Here is a 19,536-nt window from a genome sequence, read left to right as displayed (position 1 = left end):
AAGACATACGGATGGCAAATAAGCACATGAAAAGATGTTCAACATCACTAGTGATTAGAGAAATACAAATTAAAACTACAATGAGGCCAGACACAGGGGCCCGTGCCTATAACCCCAACACTTTGGGAGGCCAAGGTGGGCAGAACACTTGAGCCCAGGAGTTTGGGACCAGCCTGGGTAACATGGCAAAAAAATTCCATCTCTACAAAAAAATATAAAAATTAGCCAGGCATGGTGGCACTTGCCTGTGGTCTCAGTTACTCAGGAGGTTGAAGTGGGAGGATTGCCTAAGCCCAGGGAGGTAAAGACTGCAGTGAGCCATGATCGTGCCACTGCACTCCAGCTCGGGCAGCAGGGTGAGACTGTCTCAAAATAAAAAAAAACAAAACAAACCTACAATGAGATACTACTATGCATCTACTAAAGTTTAGACTAAAATTAAAAAGACTAACAATACAAAGTATTGGCAAGGATATGGAGAAACTGGAACTCTTATACAGTGCTGGTGGAAATATAAATGATATAATCACTCTGGGAAAAAACTTCATAGTTTCCCAAAAAGGTAAATATATATCTACCATTTTGATCTATTCACTCAATTACCAGTTACTTACCAAAAGGAAATGAAAGTATATGTCTACACAAAAACCTGCACATGAATGTTCATAGCAGCTTTATCTGTAATAGCCCAAAACTAGAAATAATCCAAGTATTCATCAACAGGTGAATGTATAAACAAAACAGTGGCATATCTATACAATGGAATACTGCTGAGCAATAAAAAGAAATGAACTACTGATAAATGCAACAATATGGCTGAATTTCAAAATAATTATGCCTAGTGAAAGAAGCCAGACCCCCTCTCCCACACATGCTGTAGGATTCCACTTTATTAAAATTGTAGGGAATTTAAACAAATCTACAGTGACAGAAAGCAAATCAGTGATTGCTGGGGGGTTGCTTAAGGGTTGTGGGTGGGAGTGGGGAAGGATTATAAACGAGCAAGAGGAAAACTTGAGGTTGGTGGATATGCTCATTATATTGATTGTGATGATGGTTTCATGGTTATATTCATGTGTCAAAACGCATCAAATTGTACACATTAAATTGTACATATTAGATGATAATTATATCTCAAGCTATTATAAAGCAACATAAAACAAAAATCTATGACTTCAAAGATTGTGGCCCAAGCTGCCTAAGGAACTGAATTCCATCTCCTGAAGAGAAGAAGGCTACAGAACAGACACATTTTGGAGGCAAGATTGCAAAATTTTCCTTTAAAAATTCAGTTTTTAAAATGTGGAGTTTGAAATGTCTGTAAACACACAGGTGGAGATATCAATTAGGCAAGTGGCTATATCAGTTCAGGAAAGAAGTCTAGGATGATAATATAAATTTTGGAGTCTATAGCACATAAAAAGAATATTTAAAGTCAGCCTGAATGAAACAAATAGTGCTCAATAAAAATTAGTGGAATGAATCAAAGTTCTAAGGAGTTCACATTATTAACTTATTTCATCTTGACGAAAAACCCCAAAGTAGGAATTATGATCCCCACTTTATAGGTAAAGAAACTGAGGCTTAAAGGTGAGTAACTTGCCCAAGGTCACACAGCTAAGAGCTATATTTGAGGTTTGCAGTGAGAGCTAATAGCTATTAGAAACAAAAAAAGATAATGTGAGGTTATTAGTGATGCTGTCCCTAAGCAGAAAAAACACTCGAGTCAGACATCCTCAGACATTAACTAATAAACTAAAGTAGCCAAATATCTAATAAACCTAGAAAAAATTCTCCAAATCCATAATTGACATGTTAGCAGCTTCCATTAAATTTTATCATGTTAACATCAATGTGATTTACAAGTTAAAGCAATTAAAATCTGTGCTACCCAACTACTGTACTGGTGTCATTTTAAGCTTGCAGAAAGAAAAGGCAGGATGTTTTAAACTGGTTACCTCAACTGAAGTAGAATCTGAAGGACATAGAAGTTTAATGACGAAGAACTTTAACTGGGATCGAAATAGCTGTAGGAACTACGTTATAGCCTACTGGAGGCAAAAAAGTAAGTTCTATATTGGCATTTAGGGAAATGAACTAGTAGGTAAAATAGCAGAAGTTCTGAGAAAATGTCATTTAAATTTCAAGGAAATATGTTCCTTGAATTTTAATTCTAACCTTTAAAAAAAAAAGAAAACTTGGAAAGGTTAAAATACTACATCAAATGCTATAATAAAGATACAAAATTGGTGACATAAAAGGCCATTCTTTGTTATAAAAAAAAAAATGCTGTGCTGATAATGCCTCATTCAAGTGTAATGGAATACTGATACAGGATGTTTTAGAGGTTTTTTCATTAAATACTATTATTCTGCCCACTGAAGTTCATTATAAACTGTAATAATTGACAAATCTATTTATCTGATATAAAATCCTAATTTACTGAGGATCTTTAACACTCTCAACAAATAAGTTCAATTTTATTCCAGTTATCTGCATCTTACTGCATTAAATAAAAAATAAAAAGCTTAATAATTTTTTTTCAAAGCCTATCATCTAGAAATGGTCAGGAGAAGACCAACATCAATCAACTTTTCAAGAAAGGAAAGAAAACAACAACAAAATAAGATCAACAATCACATCACATCTCTTCCTATTAAAGGTTTGGGGGAGAGGGGTCTCTATAGCCCAAGTTGAACAAAATGGTCAGTACATCACTAACAAATGGAACCTTCTAATTTTTGTTTACAAAAGCTGAGTTATTGTTACCTTGATTATGTTTGAGGAAGTTGAAGGAACCAATTTATTTTCACTATTACCTGCTTAGAATCTATGAAGGAAACCTAAAGTTTTCCAAAAATTCATTAGGATCCCAAAAAAGTACTATAAGAACTTCAAGAATTTCATGAATTTATGAAATGAGTAGTTGTCAATGAAATTGTGCACTGAAAAGTTCAATGAATACCAATACTTACCCAGCTGATGAAATATATCACCAACATCCTAGAATTCCATGTTCAAACTGTTCCATTTTGTTCCATTTCTACTACTTCAGGTCACTATCAGCTCTTGCCTAAATTATTGTTGCAGTCTCTTAGTCCACCCTTACATAAACCACCCATTTCACCACACAGCAGCCAGAACAACACAAGTAAAAATGTAAAGTTCAGACTTCTAACAGGTGCTTTATAAGGCCTTTTATGATCTGAACTCCTCATGTCTTTCTGGCTTGATCCTTTACCACTACTGTACCCACTCCCACCCAATATACAATACCAAGAAGACGTGTTCTCCCATACACACACTAGCCTTCAGCCATATTCAGCTATCTGCAGTCCCTCAAAAGCAACAGCTGGCCGGGTGCAGTGGCTCACGCCTGTAATCCCAACACTTTGGGAGGCAGAGGTGGGAGGATCATGAGGTAAGGAGATCGAGACCATCCTGGCTAACACGGTGAAACCCCATCTCTACTAAAAAATACAAAAAATTAGCCAGGCATGGTGGTGGGCGCCTGGAGTTCCAGTTACTCGGGAGGCTGAGGCAGGAGAATGGAGTGAACCCGGGAGGCGGAGCTTGCAGTGAACGGAGATCGCGTCACTGCACTCCAGCCTGGGCAACAGAGCGAGACTCCATCTCAAAAAAAAAAAAAGCCAAAAAAGAAAAAAGCAACAGTCACCCTGAGAAGCTCTGTATATATGCTCCTTCCTCTGGATTGTATGCTACTTTTTTGCTAACTCAGACTCATCCTGAAGTCTCATTTTAAATGCTGTGTCCTTTGCCACTGACTCAGTATTAAAAAAATAATAATAATAAATGCCAGGTTCTATGTGGTACCTTCTTTGCACAACTCATTCCCACCTAGCCCCATCTGATGATCCATAATACCCTGCACTTAGCATCCACATAGCAATATTCACTCTGAATAATTATTTTTCAAACTTTCTGTCCTAATCTAAGCTACCTGAGGGTAGGAGACAATGCCTTATTCACTATCATGTCCTTGGAATCTAGCTCAACGCTTGACCCATAATAGAAACTAAACAAATTCATTGAGTCAATGAATGCATCATAAAAGGTATTTCATTCATAGAGGGGATACAGTTTCAAAAACTTTCATTAAAGAAATAGCATCAGAACTGATATTAGAATACGTTGATTTAAAAAAAAAATAAGAAAAAGAAATAACATACCTGTCTTTCCAACTCTTGTCCTGTTATGCCAGCCTCTACATGAGCTGTCAAATTGTTCTCATCAACCCAGAGAATTCGATTCTGTTGCAAAGGAAGAAAGAAATCTGATCTCCATGAACTACTAATATTTTCTCAGGAAATATAACTTCCTAATTCAAAGCAACAAGTGATAAGACAGTGATTAAGCAAGAAGGGTTCCCCCTCAACCACCCACACTGGAAACCAAGTCCACTTATCCCAGACTATACAACATGATGACATAGTAACAAAGGCAGTATATTATGCAGGGGTTGGCTTAAAACATAGACTCTGTCTTTATTCAGATGTTAATTTAAATTAAACTCCTTCTCTTACCTTAGGCAAATTATTTAACTGTTTAAATATTTATTGTTTCCTCATTCGTAAAATGTAAATAGCAATAATACATAAAGTGTTGCCTACAATAATTAAATGAGATACTCCATGTAAAAAAACAGCATATACAGGTCCTGGCATTGTGCAAATACTAGCTGCACTATGTTAACGTAGCAATCATTATCTAATTGAAGAATATCAGAATATGACCATAAGATTAGAAAAAAAAAATCTGCAAAGACATTTAAATATAGCAGATGGCATCACTGCTTTATTTTTAATTCAAAACAGGGCCAGAGATCCCATGTACAAAACAAAGCATATCCCTGCCTTGGGCTCAAAAGAAGGAACTAAATTTCATCTGGCTCAACTTACCAAATGTATGACTGCCAATAAAAAATGTTATCTGGCATTCTTATTTGACCTAACTTTTACATATATATGAATTTTCATGAATTACTTTCTACTATTAAGAGCAGACTTCTTTCCCCTTTCTATCTGGCTGAGCAATCGGGTAACATACAGAACCTTCTTCTGGATCCCAGGGAAGCTTTCTTTCGACTTTCATATGCTCAATTTCACGGCAATAACTAACATAGATAAATCTACTTAATAACAAAAAGAAAAGAGCACAACAGACAATACAAAAAGAGCAGTTGCTACCTACATTCCAAATCTGAACACATATGAATAACTGCACTGCTTAATTCATAGGGTTGTGAAAAACATTAAATAAGATGATGTATGTGAATGCACTTTTAGTTTTATGTTACATAAAACTCATAATTATACTCTCACTATAAGACAATAGTAATTTCTTTCTTTTTTTTTTTTTTGAGACAGAGTCTTGCTCTGTCACTCAGGCTAGAGTGCAGTGACATGATCTTGGCTCACTGCAACCTCTGCCTCCTGGGTCAAGCAATTCTCCTGCCTCAGCCTCCCGAGTAGCTGGGATTACAGGCACGTGCCACCACGCCCGGCTAATTTTTGTATTTTTAGTAGGGAAAGGATTTCACCACATTGGCCAGTCTGGTCTAGAACTCCTGGCCTCAGATGATCTGCCCACCTCACCCTCCCAAAGTGCTGGGATTACAGGCGTGAGCCACCACGCCCGGCTGACAACAGTAACTTCGATACAAGTATGGTATGATCAGGTTTTTGGTCCTTTGGCAGCTAAACAAAAGACAGTATTATTAAATTGCAGAATGAAAAGACAAAGAATTTTTAATCTGATGGTACCTTATGTATACATCTTCTCCCCTAACAGACTGGTTCTTGAGGCAATTACATACTCATTCTAACTATATACCTTGTAGCTACCAAGAGTTCAAACATATCTTTTGGTAGAAAAAGGAAATTAAAAGCAGCAGAAAAAACCTTCACAGGCACTCACAGAAAAACCTAAAGAAAACATAGGCTGCCCTATTACATCCCATATACACTACCAAATCCATGTTAACATTCCAGAATAAGCTATTCTCCAGCTATCATCTGAGGAAATAAATTGTCTTTTCTTAAAATCTGGGATAAGGAGAAAGGTTAATGGGGAACTTTACAATAAAAGAAGTGCTCACCATCTGAACTTGATCAATTTTAGCGTCACTAAAAGTGGGACAATCAGCTATTACACACCTCTATTGATGTTATGTGACACTTTTTAAAAAGCACATTACCATCTATGAGGGATTCTTGCTGTAAAAACAAAACAAAACAAAAGGCAATGCCTGAATCTAACTAGACTTTACACGGAAGTTCTATTTAGTGGACATACAGGGCTTAGACAAAGAGTTAAATGACAAGAAGCAGCAACGATAAATTCAAAATATGACATTCTATACCACAAAGAAACTTGTTTCTTCAAAAGTCTATAATATTCAAAAGAAAGAAAATAGGGAGTAAGAGGAGGCTTTTACATAAAGTGAGACTTAAGAGCTACAATGGAAAGCTAATGTGAGCCTTGTCTGGATCCCCATTTGAACAAATGAACTATAAAATAGACATTTTTTATATTGAAAATTGAATGTAGACTAACTACTAAACAATATAAAGAATTACTTTTGATTTTGCCAGGAGTGATAATAATAGTTATGTGAGAAAATGTCCTTTTTAAATGAGATTATACAGAAATAATTATGTGTAAAGTAGCACTGTATCAGAATTTGCTCTAAAACTACTAGAAAAAAAAGAAAGATAAAGAAAGTATAACAAAATGTTAATAACTATTTATCTAGAAAATGGGTACACTATTCTCTCTACTTAGGCATTTGAAAAAAAATTCAAATTTGGTAAAATAACATGAAGACATATACCTGAGGGTAAAAGTAAACCTATCTTTTGGATAACTGAATACAAGGGTAAAATGCAATGATGAAATACACTTAAAACAAAATAGATATTAGATTCCTTTTTCTTTGTTACCCAGGCTGGAGTGCAGTGGTGTGATCTTGGCTCACTGCAACCTTCGCCTCCCGGTTTCAAGCAAGTCTCATGTCTCAGCCTCCCAAGTAGCTGGGATTACAGGCACACGTCACCACACTCGGTTAATTTTTGTATTTTTAGTAGAGATGACATTTTGCTATGTTGGCCTGGCTGGTCTCAAACTCCCGACCTCAAGTGCTCCCCAAGTGCTGGGATTACAAGTGTGAGCCACAGTGCCCGGTGGCTAGATTCTTTTTTAATGACAATTAAGGTGGAGCCAATAAAGACAATGTTTTAAATATATCTCAAATTATTAAATACCATTTGTGAAGTGTCCAAAGAAATAATTGTTCTTGTCTCATCTGCAGGACACATCAGGCCATATGAAACACTTGTTCCTCCTGCCAAAATAGGAAACAACAACTTTTATGTTTAAATATTCTGCTTTTAGCTATATTTCTAGGGCAAATCCCTCATATTAAGTACACAGATAGGAACACTAGAAAAGTGATACCTATTAATACTTTGCAAAATACAATTTGCCAATGCTAACACACTAAAAGCAAACTCACCTTTATTTTATGCTGAGTGTCAAAATGAAGCAATATTATGGAACTGAAACCAATGGGCTATGGCTCCATCCCCTGGACATGCCACACTCAGGTGAAGCCCCTAGCAATTTGTGAACTCCAAAAACATGATTAGAAAAGTTCTAAGCTGATAATTACTGAGGAGAGGGAGCTTAAAAGAAAAAAAGACCCATCCTATACAACTAGAGACATCATTACTTCCTACCACAATTATGAGATTCATTTATCATTTAAAATAATCTTATATTCTTATACAAAAAAGCTTTAATAAATTAGAATAGAAACAAGTTTAAAATGTCTAGATTATGAGGTATTTAAAAACAAATTTAGATGTTTTTGGTGAAAAAGTGATTTTAATATAGAATAATACATAGAAGTATTTAAATATACTGTTGTCTTAACATTTACTGTCAAAGGAAAAATGCTTTCTTGATACCATTAAAGAACAATACGATGTTCTCTGTTCTTAACCAGATCTAAATCATCATATATCAGAATACATTCTTGACTGATACTTCCATAAGCTCTGCATGAAAGAAAACATGTGAAAGTCACCTTCCACAAGAAGTACAGGGGGTGTTAATCTGTAAGGTTCAGCGTAACTTTACAAAGTGAGATCATTTAAGTGTCGGTTAAAAACGTGATGCCCGTGATCAGTAACTACTATTTGCTTGTCACAGTCATTTGGAATTAGAAAAATATTTCATAATAAATGGCATTTTAGTGCCTTTTTTGCATGAATTCAACAGAAAGCATCAGCTGAAGAGGAAATATGGAGCTTCTGGAATTGTTGGGAGTCTCATCATCATTCCTATGCTAATCTCAAAGGTTTATATAGGACATATTTACATTTAGCTTTTGAAAAAGAAAATTATCTCCACAAATATACAGGTTAAAAAGTAACTACTAAAGCAGAAACATTTTCTTATTCAGGCATTAAATCACAGCTTCAACTAGGACCCATAGAGGAAAAAGCCATGAACTAAGGTATACCATGTCTCAAACAGTTTAAGGAATTCTACTTAGAACACAAAAGAGCATCATCGACCAATATTTTTAGAATAACCACATCACAATTACAATAAGGTTTGTTTTCAGTAGGGTGATGCACATATTTAAAATACAAATATTTTAAATAGAAGAAATTTACATATCAAAATTCAAAATGCACAATACCTACCACCAATTGGTATGATACAAAGGTTGTATTTGCAAGCTAGATTCACAATCTTAACTACATCATCATGGCATGCTGTTGAAGAAAGGGAAAATAAATTAATTACAGAGGCATGAATAAAATCTGATAACCTTGGCAAATAAGAACCTATGAAATTCTTTATCTAAACTTTTCCTTCATTTATTCATTCATTAACACAATGAGTTGAGTATTAAAACACTTTACCTTTTTAACTTTTCATTTTGAAATAATTTGACTTACAAAAAAGTTACAAAGACAGTACAAGAATTTTCCTTCATCTCACATCCCCAAATATCAACATCTTATGTAGCTACAGTCCAACTATCAAAACCAAGCAACCAACACTGATACAATACAATAAACTAATCTACAGACCTTATTCAAATACTTCCAATTGTCCTACTAATGTCCTCTTTTCTGGACCAGAATCAACTTGAGGATCACACCCTGCATTTAGCTGCCTTATGTCTTCTTTAAAAATAGGCATTTCCTTAGTGTATCTTTAACTTTCATGACCATGACAGTTTTGAAGAACAGTGGTCAGTTATTTCATAGAATGCCCCTCAGTTTGGGTTTGTAGATGTTTCCTCATGATTAAGTTCAGGTTATATATTTTGGGAGTAATTCCACAGAAGTGATGTTGCATCTTTCTCAGTGCATTACATCTAGAAGCACATGATATTAACATGTCTCATTTCCAGTAATGTTAACTTAATGCATCATTTGGTTAGGCCGTGTCACTAGGTTTCCCCACTATAAGGATACTGTGTTTCTTGCTGAAATTAATAGGCATTAATTGTTCAAATAATTTATTCAATATTCAATATTAATAGGTTCAAATATTAACAGGTATTAATTGTTCAAATACTTATTAACTTCAACAAGAAACACAGTATCCTTATAGTAGGAAAACCTAGTGACACAGTATTTACATATCTTAGACTACGTAAAATACCATGTTTCTCATCATACTTTCACCTAATTTTAGCACCATTGATGATTTATTGTTTAAACAAATGTTTGCAATATTGCACAAAATACACTGCACATAAATTCCTTTCCTTTGTACAGAACTAAAGGGTTCTCTTTATGCTTGTAAAAGTTATATAAGTAACAAAAAACTGACTGGAGGATTTTAAATGCCAAGCAAGAGGTGCTAAGACTCAACTTGACTGGCAATAGGACACTAGTGGAGGTTCCTAAGGAGGGAAACAATATGGCAAAGAGATTGTTTTGGAAAAGTCAATCTCCTGATATAGTAAGAGATGGCATGGAGGAGTGAGACTTGAGGCAAGAAAACTATGCAAAACTCCAGTATTAGTTGCTAAGAGCCTAGGGACTCAGCAGGAAATAAGAATGCTGAGGAAAGCAAATGAATATCCATTTATGAATACAAAAATAGCTCTATAAAAGCTGCAATTATCTTTTCTAAGGTTTGTGTAAAGCTAAGAAAACATGTCACTTGTATCATTCCAATTTTTAATAAATATCTATTTTCAAGCTTTTGGATTAAGCTTATAAAGCTTGCTCTCTGTGGTAAATTTACTAAATAGAATACTCATTAATTAACAATTCACAAAATACTCAAAGATGTCTATTAAAAAATCTTCAACAAGGCAAAATTATCTTCTAGGAATGTCACCTAATCAAAAGGCTTCCTTAACCATGTTATCTGAAACTGCATCCATCCCACTACGCATCCCTGTTCACGTTACCCTCTTACATGCTTTTATTCACAGCACTTAACACTAACCAATATGTTACATATTTATTTGTGAATTATCTGTTTCCCCTCAGTAAATTCTATGGCACTAGAAGGGATTTTTGTTTTATTCACTGCTTATCCTCAAGTACCTAGCCTGTATTTTCACAGTCCTAAAGTTCTGGTGTTTAAGCCAATGAAAATAATGCATAAACACTAAATTTAATAAGTGAAGTAATTGTCCTTACTCTTAAACAAGCCCTAAGCATACTATTAAGCAACACATAGAATTCCGATTCAGATCAAAGCCAGACTTAAAGACAACTACAATAGATTTCCTAGTTTGTGTGTGTGTGTGTGTGTGTGTGTGTGTGTGTGTGTGTGTGTACTGCAAGAATGAGACAGCCACAACCACTCTATGGAATACCACATTGCCTCAAATTTCTTCATTGTCTCAAAACGAGGCCTCCTACAAAGAAAAACTTGGACTTCATCGCCAGTGGAAATTTACATTAAAATTAAATAAAGACCTCAGTGACTTAATAACTTATTGGGAAACTATTTCCAAAGAAGTCATTATACTAGGATATTGAACAGAATAAAACTATAAACTTGATTCATGCAGGAATACACCATTCACAGAGATTCTTGAAGTATGGAAGAAGCTGGCAAAAGGATTATTGAATTAATCTCCCAAGTGTGTATGGGAGACTTAAAGGGGCAAGAAATTATAAGGCATGAAAACCCTTATGGTTTCACAAAAACCTAGATATACAATGAGAAGGAACTGATTTGGAAATTGAGATGGAAAAAAAGTGGAAGAGCAAAGGTGCAAGGGAACCAATAAAATGGGAGGGATTTTACAAAGCAAAGAAACTTTTGTGAAATATTGTTTACTACATCTGGGTTTTTGAGAATATTTGGATTTCTTAAAGCAAAATGTACTTCCACTATATTATTCTGTTTTTGTTTTTGCTTTTTAAGAGATGAGGGACTTACTAGTCCACGCTAGACTTGAACTCTGGGCAAGTGATCCTCCTGCGTCATCATTCTGAGTAACAGGGACTACAGGAACACACTGCCAAGCCCAACTCTCTCAGTATTTTAATGTTGAAAGACACGAAGAAAATGCCTAGAAGGTACACTTGAAAGTTCTTATTAAGATACATCAAAGGATGGCCTATTAGGTTCTTGTGGGAAGTGAAAATTGATAAATTTTGCTTTCATGTTTTCCAGTAATAAACAGAATAAACCTTCTCCAAATCTTGGTAGAGAAGTAACCTAAAGCTACTAAAAAACAAGCAGGCAAAACAAAAATATTTCTTCTGTTGGAGAATACCTTTTCCGCAGGAACAGTTAAAATTTCTATACTAAACTAACAGAGATGAAAGACTTATTTAATAAATATTCTAAATGCATAGAATAATATACTAGTATCAGGAAAGTAATTTCATCTCTGCTACATATGCTCTTGGATTTTCCTTCCGTGTATCTCACCTGCCTCTTGCTCCCACATTGAAGTATAATTTTTCCCTCAGACAGTCCCTCCAAAGTAGAAGGATCTCATTTAAGAACTGAGAGTCCATGAATGATCCAATTTATTAAAAAATAAAATACATACTCTGAAAAGGAAGATCTGAAGATAAAATGAATCAGAAAATCAATAGAACTCTTTAAAAAATGCAATAATGGACAGCAAGGAACACTATACCTGTTCTGCTTTAAATTACCTGCTAAAAGAGATGGGTAAAAAACCTCAGATTTATAAATATAGTACCTACTACTCACTAAGAGTAAAATTATAACACAACGCTCATCCATCCTCCGTCCCAGCCAAACGCTAATAATTACTCAAAATTTAGTTATTCATTTCAAACATAGTATGCATATATATAATACATAAAACTTGTTTGACCAGGCTTTTTAAAGCTCAGAGCTGATTATCAACAAATTATTACCAATATTAGTTGGCAGTACTCAATTATATTAATAATTCTATATATCTGAATGTATCACTGACACTAATTTCATGCTGCTTCCAAATTATCCAAAAATACATTTTTCTACTGACATCTCAATATGATTATTTACATTTGAAATGATTATTTAATTATCAGCAACAAAATGAATTGTTAAAACCATTAGTTCAGAACAACCAGGTCAAGAAAGAGCTTCAAGACTGTTATATAAACTCTCTTAAAAATACAGCAATTTATATTTTTTACAACTCATATGCCAAAAAGTACATATTTCCAATATTAAATTAACTTAAAATTTAGCAATACTAAATTAATGATACAAGGAGGGGAAAACTTACTTGGCCATAAAACTATATCAGGAATTCGCTCAAACATTCCTTCCCTGAGCAAAAATATCTCATGAAGACAATGACCTGTTTTGTGGTTAAAAAAACAAAAACACAAAAACAGCTTAAAATATAGAAAATTTTTGTTAAAAATAAATAGAGCTAATATAAAGTAACTTACCATGAGCTCTAAATACTCGATCATCTGCCTCTTGTGAATATGAAATATTAGTTTCTTTAAGGTCATGAAGAAAATCTTCATTTACAACAGAAGGAGGTGTATCACTAGGATTTAAGGATGCCTAAAAAATAAAATTGATTTCTTTGACTTATTTTTAGACAACGCATTTTGGGTACTTAAGTTAGAGAGAATGACTACAAAATGTAGACTTTTTTTAAAACATTCAAAGTAAGGCTGAAGCATAGGAAAATACAAAACAACATATACAGAAATCAGCTTTATGAGAGTAACAAATTACAAATGCTCTGGTTAATCACAATCATTTTTAAAGATTATAATCAACAGGAAAGATAGCAAAGTATCAAATCTTTCATTTCAGATTAAGGAGACTGGGAGAAAGTTACTTGACTTGTACACTATCTACACTTAATCTGTCGATAAAATTTAGCATTTCTGGCCGGGTGCAGTGGCTCACACCTGTAATCCCAGCACTTTGGGACGCCAAGGTAGGCGGACCACGAGGTCAGGAGATCGACATCATCCTGGCTAACACAGTGAAACTCTGCCTCTACTAAAAAAACAAAAATTAGCCGGGCATGGTGGCGGGCGCCTGTAGTCCCAGCTACTTGGGAGGCTGAGGCAGGAGAATGGTGTGAACTCAGGAGGCAGAGCTTGCAGTGAGCCAAGATCATGCCACCACACTCCAGCCTGGGCAACAGAGTGAGACTCCGTCTCAAAAAAAAAAAAAATTAGCGTTTCTTATTATTCAATTGCCATTTTAAAATGATAAACAGAAAGCCTCAAAATAGGTAATAAATCCGTTTTTATAGAGCTGCTTTAAAACTTACAACATAATTATAAACTTGATATTCAATTTCACCTAACAGGTAACTTGAAATCTAATCTTCAACTTCAAAGTTAAAACTATGAGTCATTGGGCATGTCACCCAACTTCTATGAGCCTTGGCTTCTTCTTCTGTTAAATGAGATTATCACCATAGGACTATTATAAGGAAGGCAGGTTAAATGTGATAATTTTTGTGAAAAGCACCTAATAGCATGCCTAGAACATAGGAAGAGGTCCTATGGCTGGCCAAGTAAAATCTGCTATGGGGGATGGGGGGAAGCTATCATTACAGTATTTGGAAAAAAGAAAATATAAGAATATGCAAAGAACAAATATGATACTTTCATATTATCTTAATCTCTTATTAAGGTACTGCATAATAAATACTTATTGAGTGGTTGCTATAAGCTAGGCACTCTTCAAGATCTTGAGGATACAACAGTGAGTTAAACAGAAAAAAGTATTTTGACCTTGTGAAATTTATCCCATAGGAGAAGGAAATACTAAAAGAACTCCAACAAAATATATTAATATTTTAAGTCATTAAGAACTGAAAAGGGCTCAAAAACTGGTGAAATTTCTAACTATGGTATGTGAATTGTATCAATGTCAAAAACAAGTAATTGCAAGTAGTCGAGAGATTGAGAGAGAGAGAATTTAAGAGAGAAAAAAAGAGACCTCTAGGAAAAGTTAAAAGATGGCTTGGGAGTGGTAGAATTAGTTGTTCAGTCTAACTTAATAACTAGAATAAAATAACTGTGGATTTTTAAATAAACCCAACAAGTACTCACCAAATACCTATACCACTTAATAACAAGTTGGATACAGTGGAGAATATTGTATAAGACATAGCCCCTGTACTTATGGAACTTATATCCAGTTAGAGAGACTGGAATACAAAATAGTATGCTACAGCAAAATAATAATAAAAATACAACAAAAATAATAATAAAAAGAAATGCTAAATATTTCATTAGTTTCATATATATAGATATACAGATATATATATATACAGTTTAAAGTTTCCTAATTCTACTTTCAGAAAAGTGAAACTACATGAACAAACTAAAATCCTCAATCACTCATATCTTAATCAAATTTTTACTTTTTATAATTCTTCAAATATTCTAAATGTCCTAATATTAAATGTGATTTTACATTTTTATTTTAAATTATTCTCCATTAATCCTAGATTATGGTCAGTCTATTAAATAATCTAAACATCACAGCAACTTATATTTCTGTAACAAGCACTCTTTAAGGAAGTAAATAATTTGCACTTCACTACTACCTTGTGAGAGGCAGAACAAATAGTTATTACTCCCAATTCTAAAACTAACCAAGGCTCAGAGCAGATAAAAAGTTTGCCAGATAAATCTCAGATAAATTGTGAGACTAGGGTCTAGATCTGTGACACTGAATAACTGCCCGTAACAGTCTAACAAGGCCAATATAATTAATAGGCTTTATAACAAAAAACATGACAGTTGCAGTGAATCCAATATAACAAATTACAAAGAGAAATCATATTAATTTGGGTTTAAAAACACAGTTAAATGTATTAGTAATAATTTTTGTTTGCTTACTTTAGAGGTAGTTTTATGCTCCACATTTACTCCAAGGGTATTTTGGATCCATTCTTTAAATGTTGGTAAACCCATGCCACTAAGAGGGTACCTAAGGTACAAAGAAAGGAGAAATATTAGAGTAAAGTATCTTCATTTAAATTTAAAGCTTAAATTCTGCTTCCAGTGATGGTCAAGCAGCTACTATCAAACCAACACTTTCACATGTAACTATAAACTCTGAACAAAAGCAAAACAAACAAAACCCAGCTATCCAAAGGCAGTATAGACAGACCAAAAGCAGTCAAAAATAGGGGAGAAGGGTGTGTTACATTTGAAAAAAAGCAAAAAATACTACGTAAGTTCGTAAGTTTCCAGTTTGGTTTTGTTTTTTACGTAAGTTTTAGCTTCATGGCAGGCCCCAGCTGGTGCCTCAAAAGGTAATAAAAATGCTAAACATTTACAGTCTTCCTGGCTTAAAGAACCAGAGCACAGTGTTTGGGGTGAATGCTGCATCTGGAAAGCATACTGGGAAATCACAGAAAGAAGCAAGTAAGACAGGAACCTATCTATCAGCTCTCTCCAAATGTCTGGCTGACTCTTAATGGCATGTATAGAAAACATACTAGAATATTCTAGGCAGCCCAGTTAAAGTTAAAAAAAAACTAGACAGACAATTCAGCTGCTCACCACAGAGGGACAGAATTTAGAGTTTCAGATCAGTCAATTGCTTGATTTAAAACAAATTTTTTAAAGGTCTCTTCAGAGGAATATAACAGAATCCAGAGTTCCTACATCATGTACAATGTCCAAAACACACTCCAGTATTACTAGACAAGAACAAACTGTAAAGTATGACTCATAATCAAGAAAAAGAACAATTAATGATGACTGACCCCAAAATGACCCAAGATACTGGAAGTAGCACACAAGGGTTTTAAAGCAGCTATTATAGCTATGCCAATGGACAAAATGGAAAATGTACTCCCAGGGGATATTAGAAAAAAAAAAAATCTTAGCAGAGAAATAAAAAAACTATAAAAAAGAACACAATAGAAATTCTATAATTGAATCTCTGAGACATTCCACTGGCATATCATTACAACTTTCATTTGAATTTTACTGAGTACTTATGAAATTGAGCATCTATTCCTATATCTACTGTCCATTTGGATATCCTCCATTTTGAAAACCAGTTCAAGTCTTTTGCTCATTTTCCTCCTGGGTTATTGTTTTCTCAATTACATGTAAGAAATCTTTATATATTTATAAAATGAAAGATATATATATTAGACATCTTCTCTTACTCTGTGATTTATCCTTTCACTCTCTTAAAGGAGTCCTGTAGTTTGGATACTGAACCCTCCAGAACTCATGTTGAAATCTGATCCCCTAGCGGGAGGTGTTTGGGTCATGGAGGTATATCTTTATGAACAGATCAATGTCCTGGGGGGAGGGAGAGAAGTGTGAGTGAGTTCTGTTAGTTCCCACAAGAGCTGGTTGTTTAAAAAGAGACTGGCACCTCCCTACCATCTCTCTCTTGCTTCCAGTTTCACCATGTGATCTCAGCACATACCAGCTCCCCTTCCCCTTCTGCAGGAGTGGAAGCAGCTTGAGGTCCTCACCAGAAGCAGACCCTGATGCCATGTTTCTTGCACAGCCTGCAGAACCATGAGCCAAACAAACCTCTATTCTTTATTAATTACCCAGTCTCAGGTATTCCCAATAAAATAAAAAGGTGACCACCTTCAAGATATTTGAACTTACAGATATAGAGTAAGTATTACTATCATGTATAAAATTTAAAACTACCTTCTATCACTAAAATAAAGTATTTATATATCTATATCTGAATGCACAATATTTAACACTCAGAACACTGTAGTTAGCATTGCAGAATACATGGAATTGGTATTATGACTCCTGTTCTTAAGAAACTTACAACCTAGCTTAGTCAAAGCTGCAGCAACATTTAATTTGTGAGATGAACACATGAGCAGAGAACCTGAAACTAACCAGAGATGTGATAAATAGAAAGCTAAGCACCTATACCAATTGTTGAATCACACTGAATGGTTCTTCTTCTTTTCCATGACTGAAGGTTAGTTTGAGAACATTAAATGGGTTTTTTGTAAAATATAAGGTGAGTAAAATATAAATATAAGGTGTAAAATATAAGCCCTATCACTTTCCCATAGGGCTGAAATAGACTATACTACAGAAGATACAGAACCAGAATGAGTTTTCAAGGCCAGTGAAATTTCTGTGGACAAAAATTATCCAAGAGGGAAGTACACATCAGGACAGACAATGACTAAAGACATAGTGACTCTTACTCTGGGGCAGCACATAAGAAGCAACAAAAATATTAGTGTATGTTGCAGGAAGTCAGGGACCCCAAACGGAGGGACCAGCTGGAGCTGCGGCAGAGGAACAAAAATTGTGAAGATTTCATGGACATTTATCAGTTCCCAAAATTAATACTCTTATAATTTCTTATGCTTATCTTGTCTTTAATCTCTTAATCCTGTTATCTTCGTAAGCTAAGAACCTACGTCACCTCAGGACCACTATCGTACAAATTGATTGTAAAACGTGTGTTTGAACAATACTAAATCAGTGCACCTTGAAAACGAATGGAATAACAGCAATTTTAAGGAACAAGGGAAGACAACCAAAGGTCTGACTGCCTGCGGGGTTGGGTAGAACAGAGCCATATTTTTCTTCTTGCAGAGAGCCTATAAACGGACGTGCAAGTAGGAGAGATATTGCTGAATTTTTTTCCCAGCAAGAAATATTAATAATTAATACCCTGGGGAAGGAACGCACTCCTGGGGGGGAGGTATATAAACGGTCGCTCTGGGAGTGTGTTTTATGTGGTTGAGATAAGGACTGAAGTATGCCCTGGTCTCCTGCAGTACCCTCAGGCTTATTAGGGTGGGGAAAAGATCCCACCCTGGTAAATTTGAGATCAGACTGGTTCTCTGCTATCGAATCCTGTTTTCTGTTGTTTAAGATGTTTATCAAGACAATACGTGCACAGCCAAACATAGACCCTCAACAGTAATTCTAATTTTGCCCTTTGCCTTGTGATCTTTGCTTTGTCCTTTGCCTTGTGATCTTTATTGCCCTTTGAAGCATGTGATCTTTGTGACCTAATTCCTGTTCGTACACTCCCTCCCCTTTTGAAATCCCTAATAAAAATCTGATGGTTTTGCAGCTCAGGGGGCATTACGGACCTACCAACAATGTGGTATCACCCCTGGCAGCCCAGCTGTAAAATTCCTCTCTTTGTACTCTTTCTCTTTATTTCTCAGACTGGCCAACACTTAGGGAAAAATAGAAAGAACCTACGTTGAAATACTGGGGGTGGGTTCCCCTGATAAGTATATACAATTATCTAGCCTCAGGGTGAGTTCTACAATTGCTAAGCAGTTTAACAGCCTTTTTATAATCAGACAAAGCTTCAATTAAAAATTATGCCATCAAAAAGACAAAGTCTAACAAACTCAAATTCTTCATTTATATACTAACTTGTGATTTGTAAGTACCAAACTAATATATAACACCCATAAAGTCAAAAATAATGACATTTTTCAAAAATTTTACTTTATAGAAATCTCCGGGGACTGAGATGGCTGATTAAAAGCAGCTGTGGCCTACAGCTCTCATGGAGAAGAATGAAAATGGCAACTGAATTCAGCACCTTCAACTGAAATATCCAGATTCTCACACTGCGACTGACTAGGCAGACAGCTCAACCCATGGAGAACAAAGAAAAGCAGGGTGGGGCGATGGTTCAACTGGGAGAAGCATGGAGCCAAAGGAACTCCTACCCCCATCCAAGCAGAGCAGTGAGAGATTGTGCAACCCCACGAGGGAAACCACACTTCTCCCACAAGTCTTTGTAACCTGTGGATCAGGAGATCCCCTGGTGACCCCACGCCACCAGGGCCTTGAGTTCAATACACAGAGCTGTGCAGAGTCTCAAAAGAACAGTCACTCAGGCTCACATAGTAACCCAGGAGTTTTGCAGACTCTGCCCCAGGAATCCCAGCAAGGTGGGAGATCCATGTGCTCACTCTTCTAGGAGGGGGACTGAATCCAGGGATCTAAGCAGCATTGTTCTGCAGGCCACACTTTCACCTCACAAGGTAAGACCCACTAGCTTGGAACTCCAGGCAGA

The 19,536-nt window shown here is 35.3% G+C and overlaps 1 protein-coding gene across 1 annotated transcript in view; it reads right to left on the bottom strand.

The window, feature by feature from the left end:
• AGPS (alkylglycerone phosphate synthase) overlaps nt 1-19,536 on the bottom strand; it is a 155,927-nt gene that overhangs the window by 96,479 nt on the left and 39,912 nt on the right. Inside the window, exons 3-8 of the mRNA XM_023212321.2 lie at nt 15,372-15,462; nt 12,939-13,059; nt 12,770-12,844; nt 8,733-8,804; nt 7,284-7,363; nt 4,191-4,271 (exon numbers count right to left, since the gene is read on the bottom strand). Of these exons, the coding sequence (XP_023068089.1) occupies nt 4,191-4,271; nt 7,284-7,363; nt 8,733-8,804; nt 12,770-12,844; nt 12,939-13,059; nt 15,372-15,462 (520 nt within the window). The remainder of the gene's footprint in view (nt 1-4,190; nt 4,272-7,283; nt 7,364-8,732; nt 8,805-12,769; nt 12,845-12,938; nt 13,060-15,371; nt 15,463-19,536) is intronic.

Source organism: Piliocolobus tephrosceles, chromosome 11 (genome assembly GCF_002776525.5).
Source record: "Piliocolobus tephrosceles isolate RC106 chromosome 11, ASM277652v3, whole genome shotgun sequence".
NCBI classification, from domain to species: Eukaryota; Metazoa; Chordata; class Mammalia; order Primates; family Cercopithecidae; genus Piliocolobus; species Piliocolobus tephrosceles.
The sequence above is the reverse complement of the archived record's forward strand: the minus strand, read 5'-3'. Positions and strand labels throughout refer to the sequence as shown.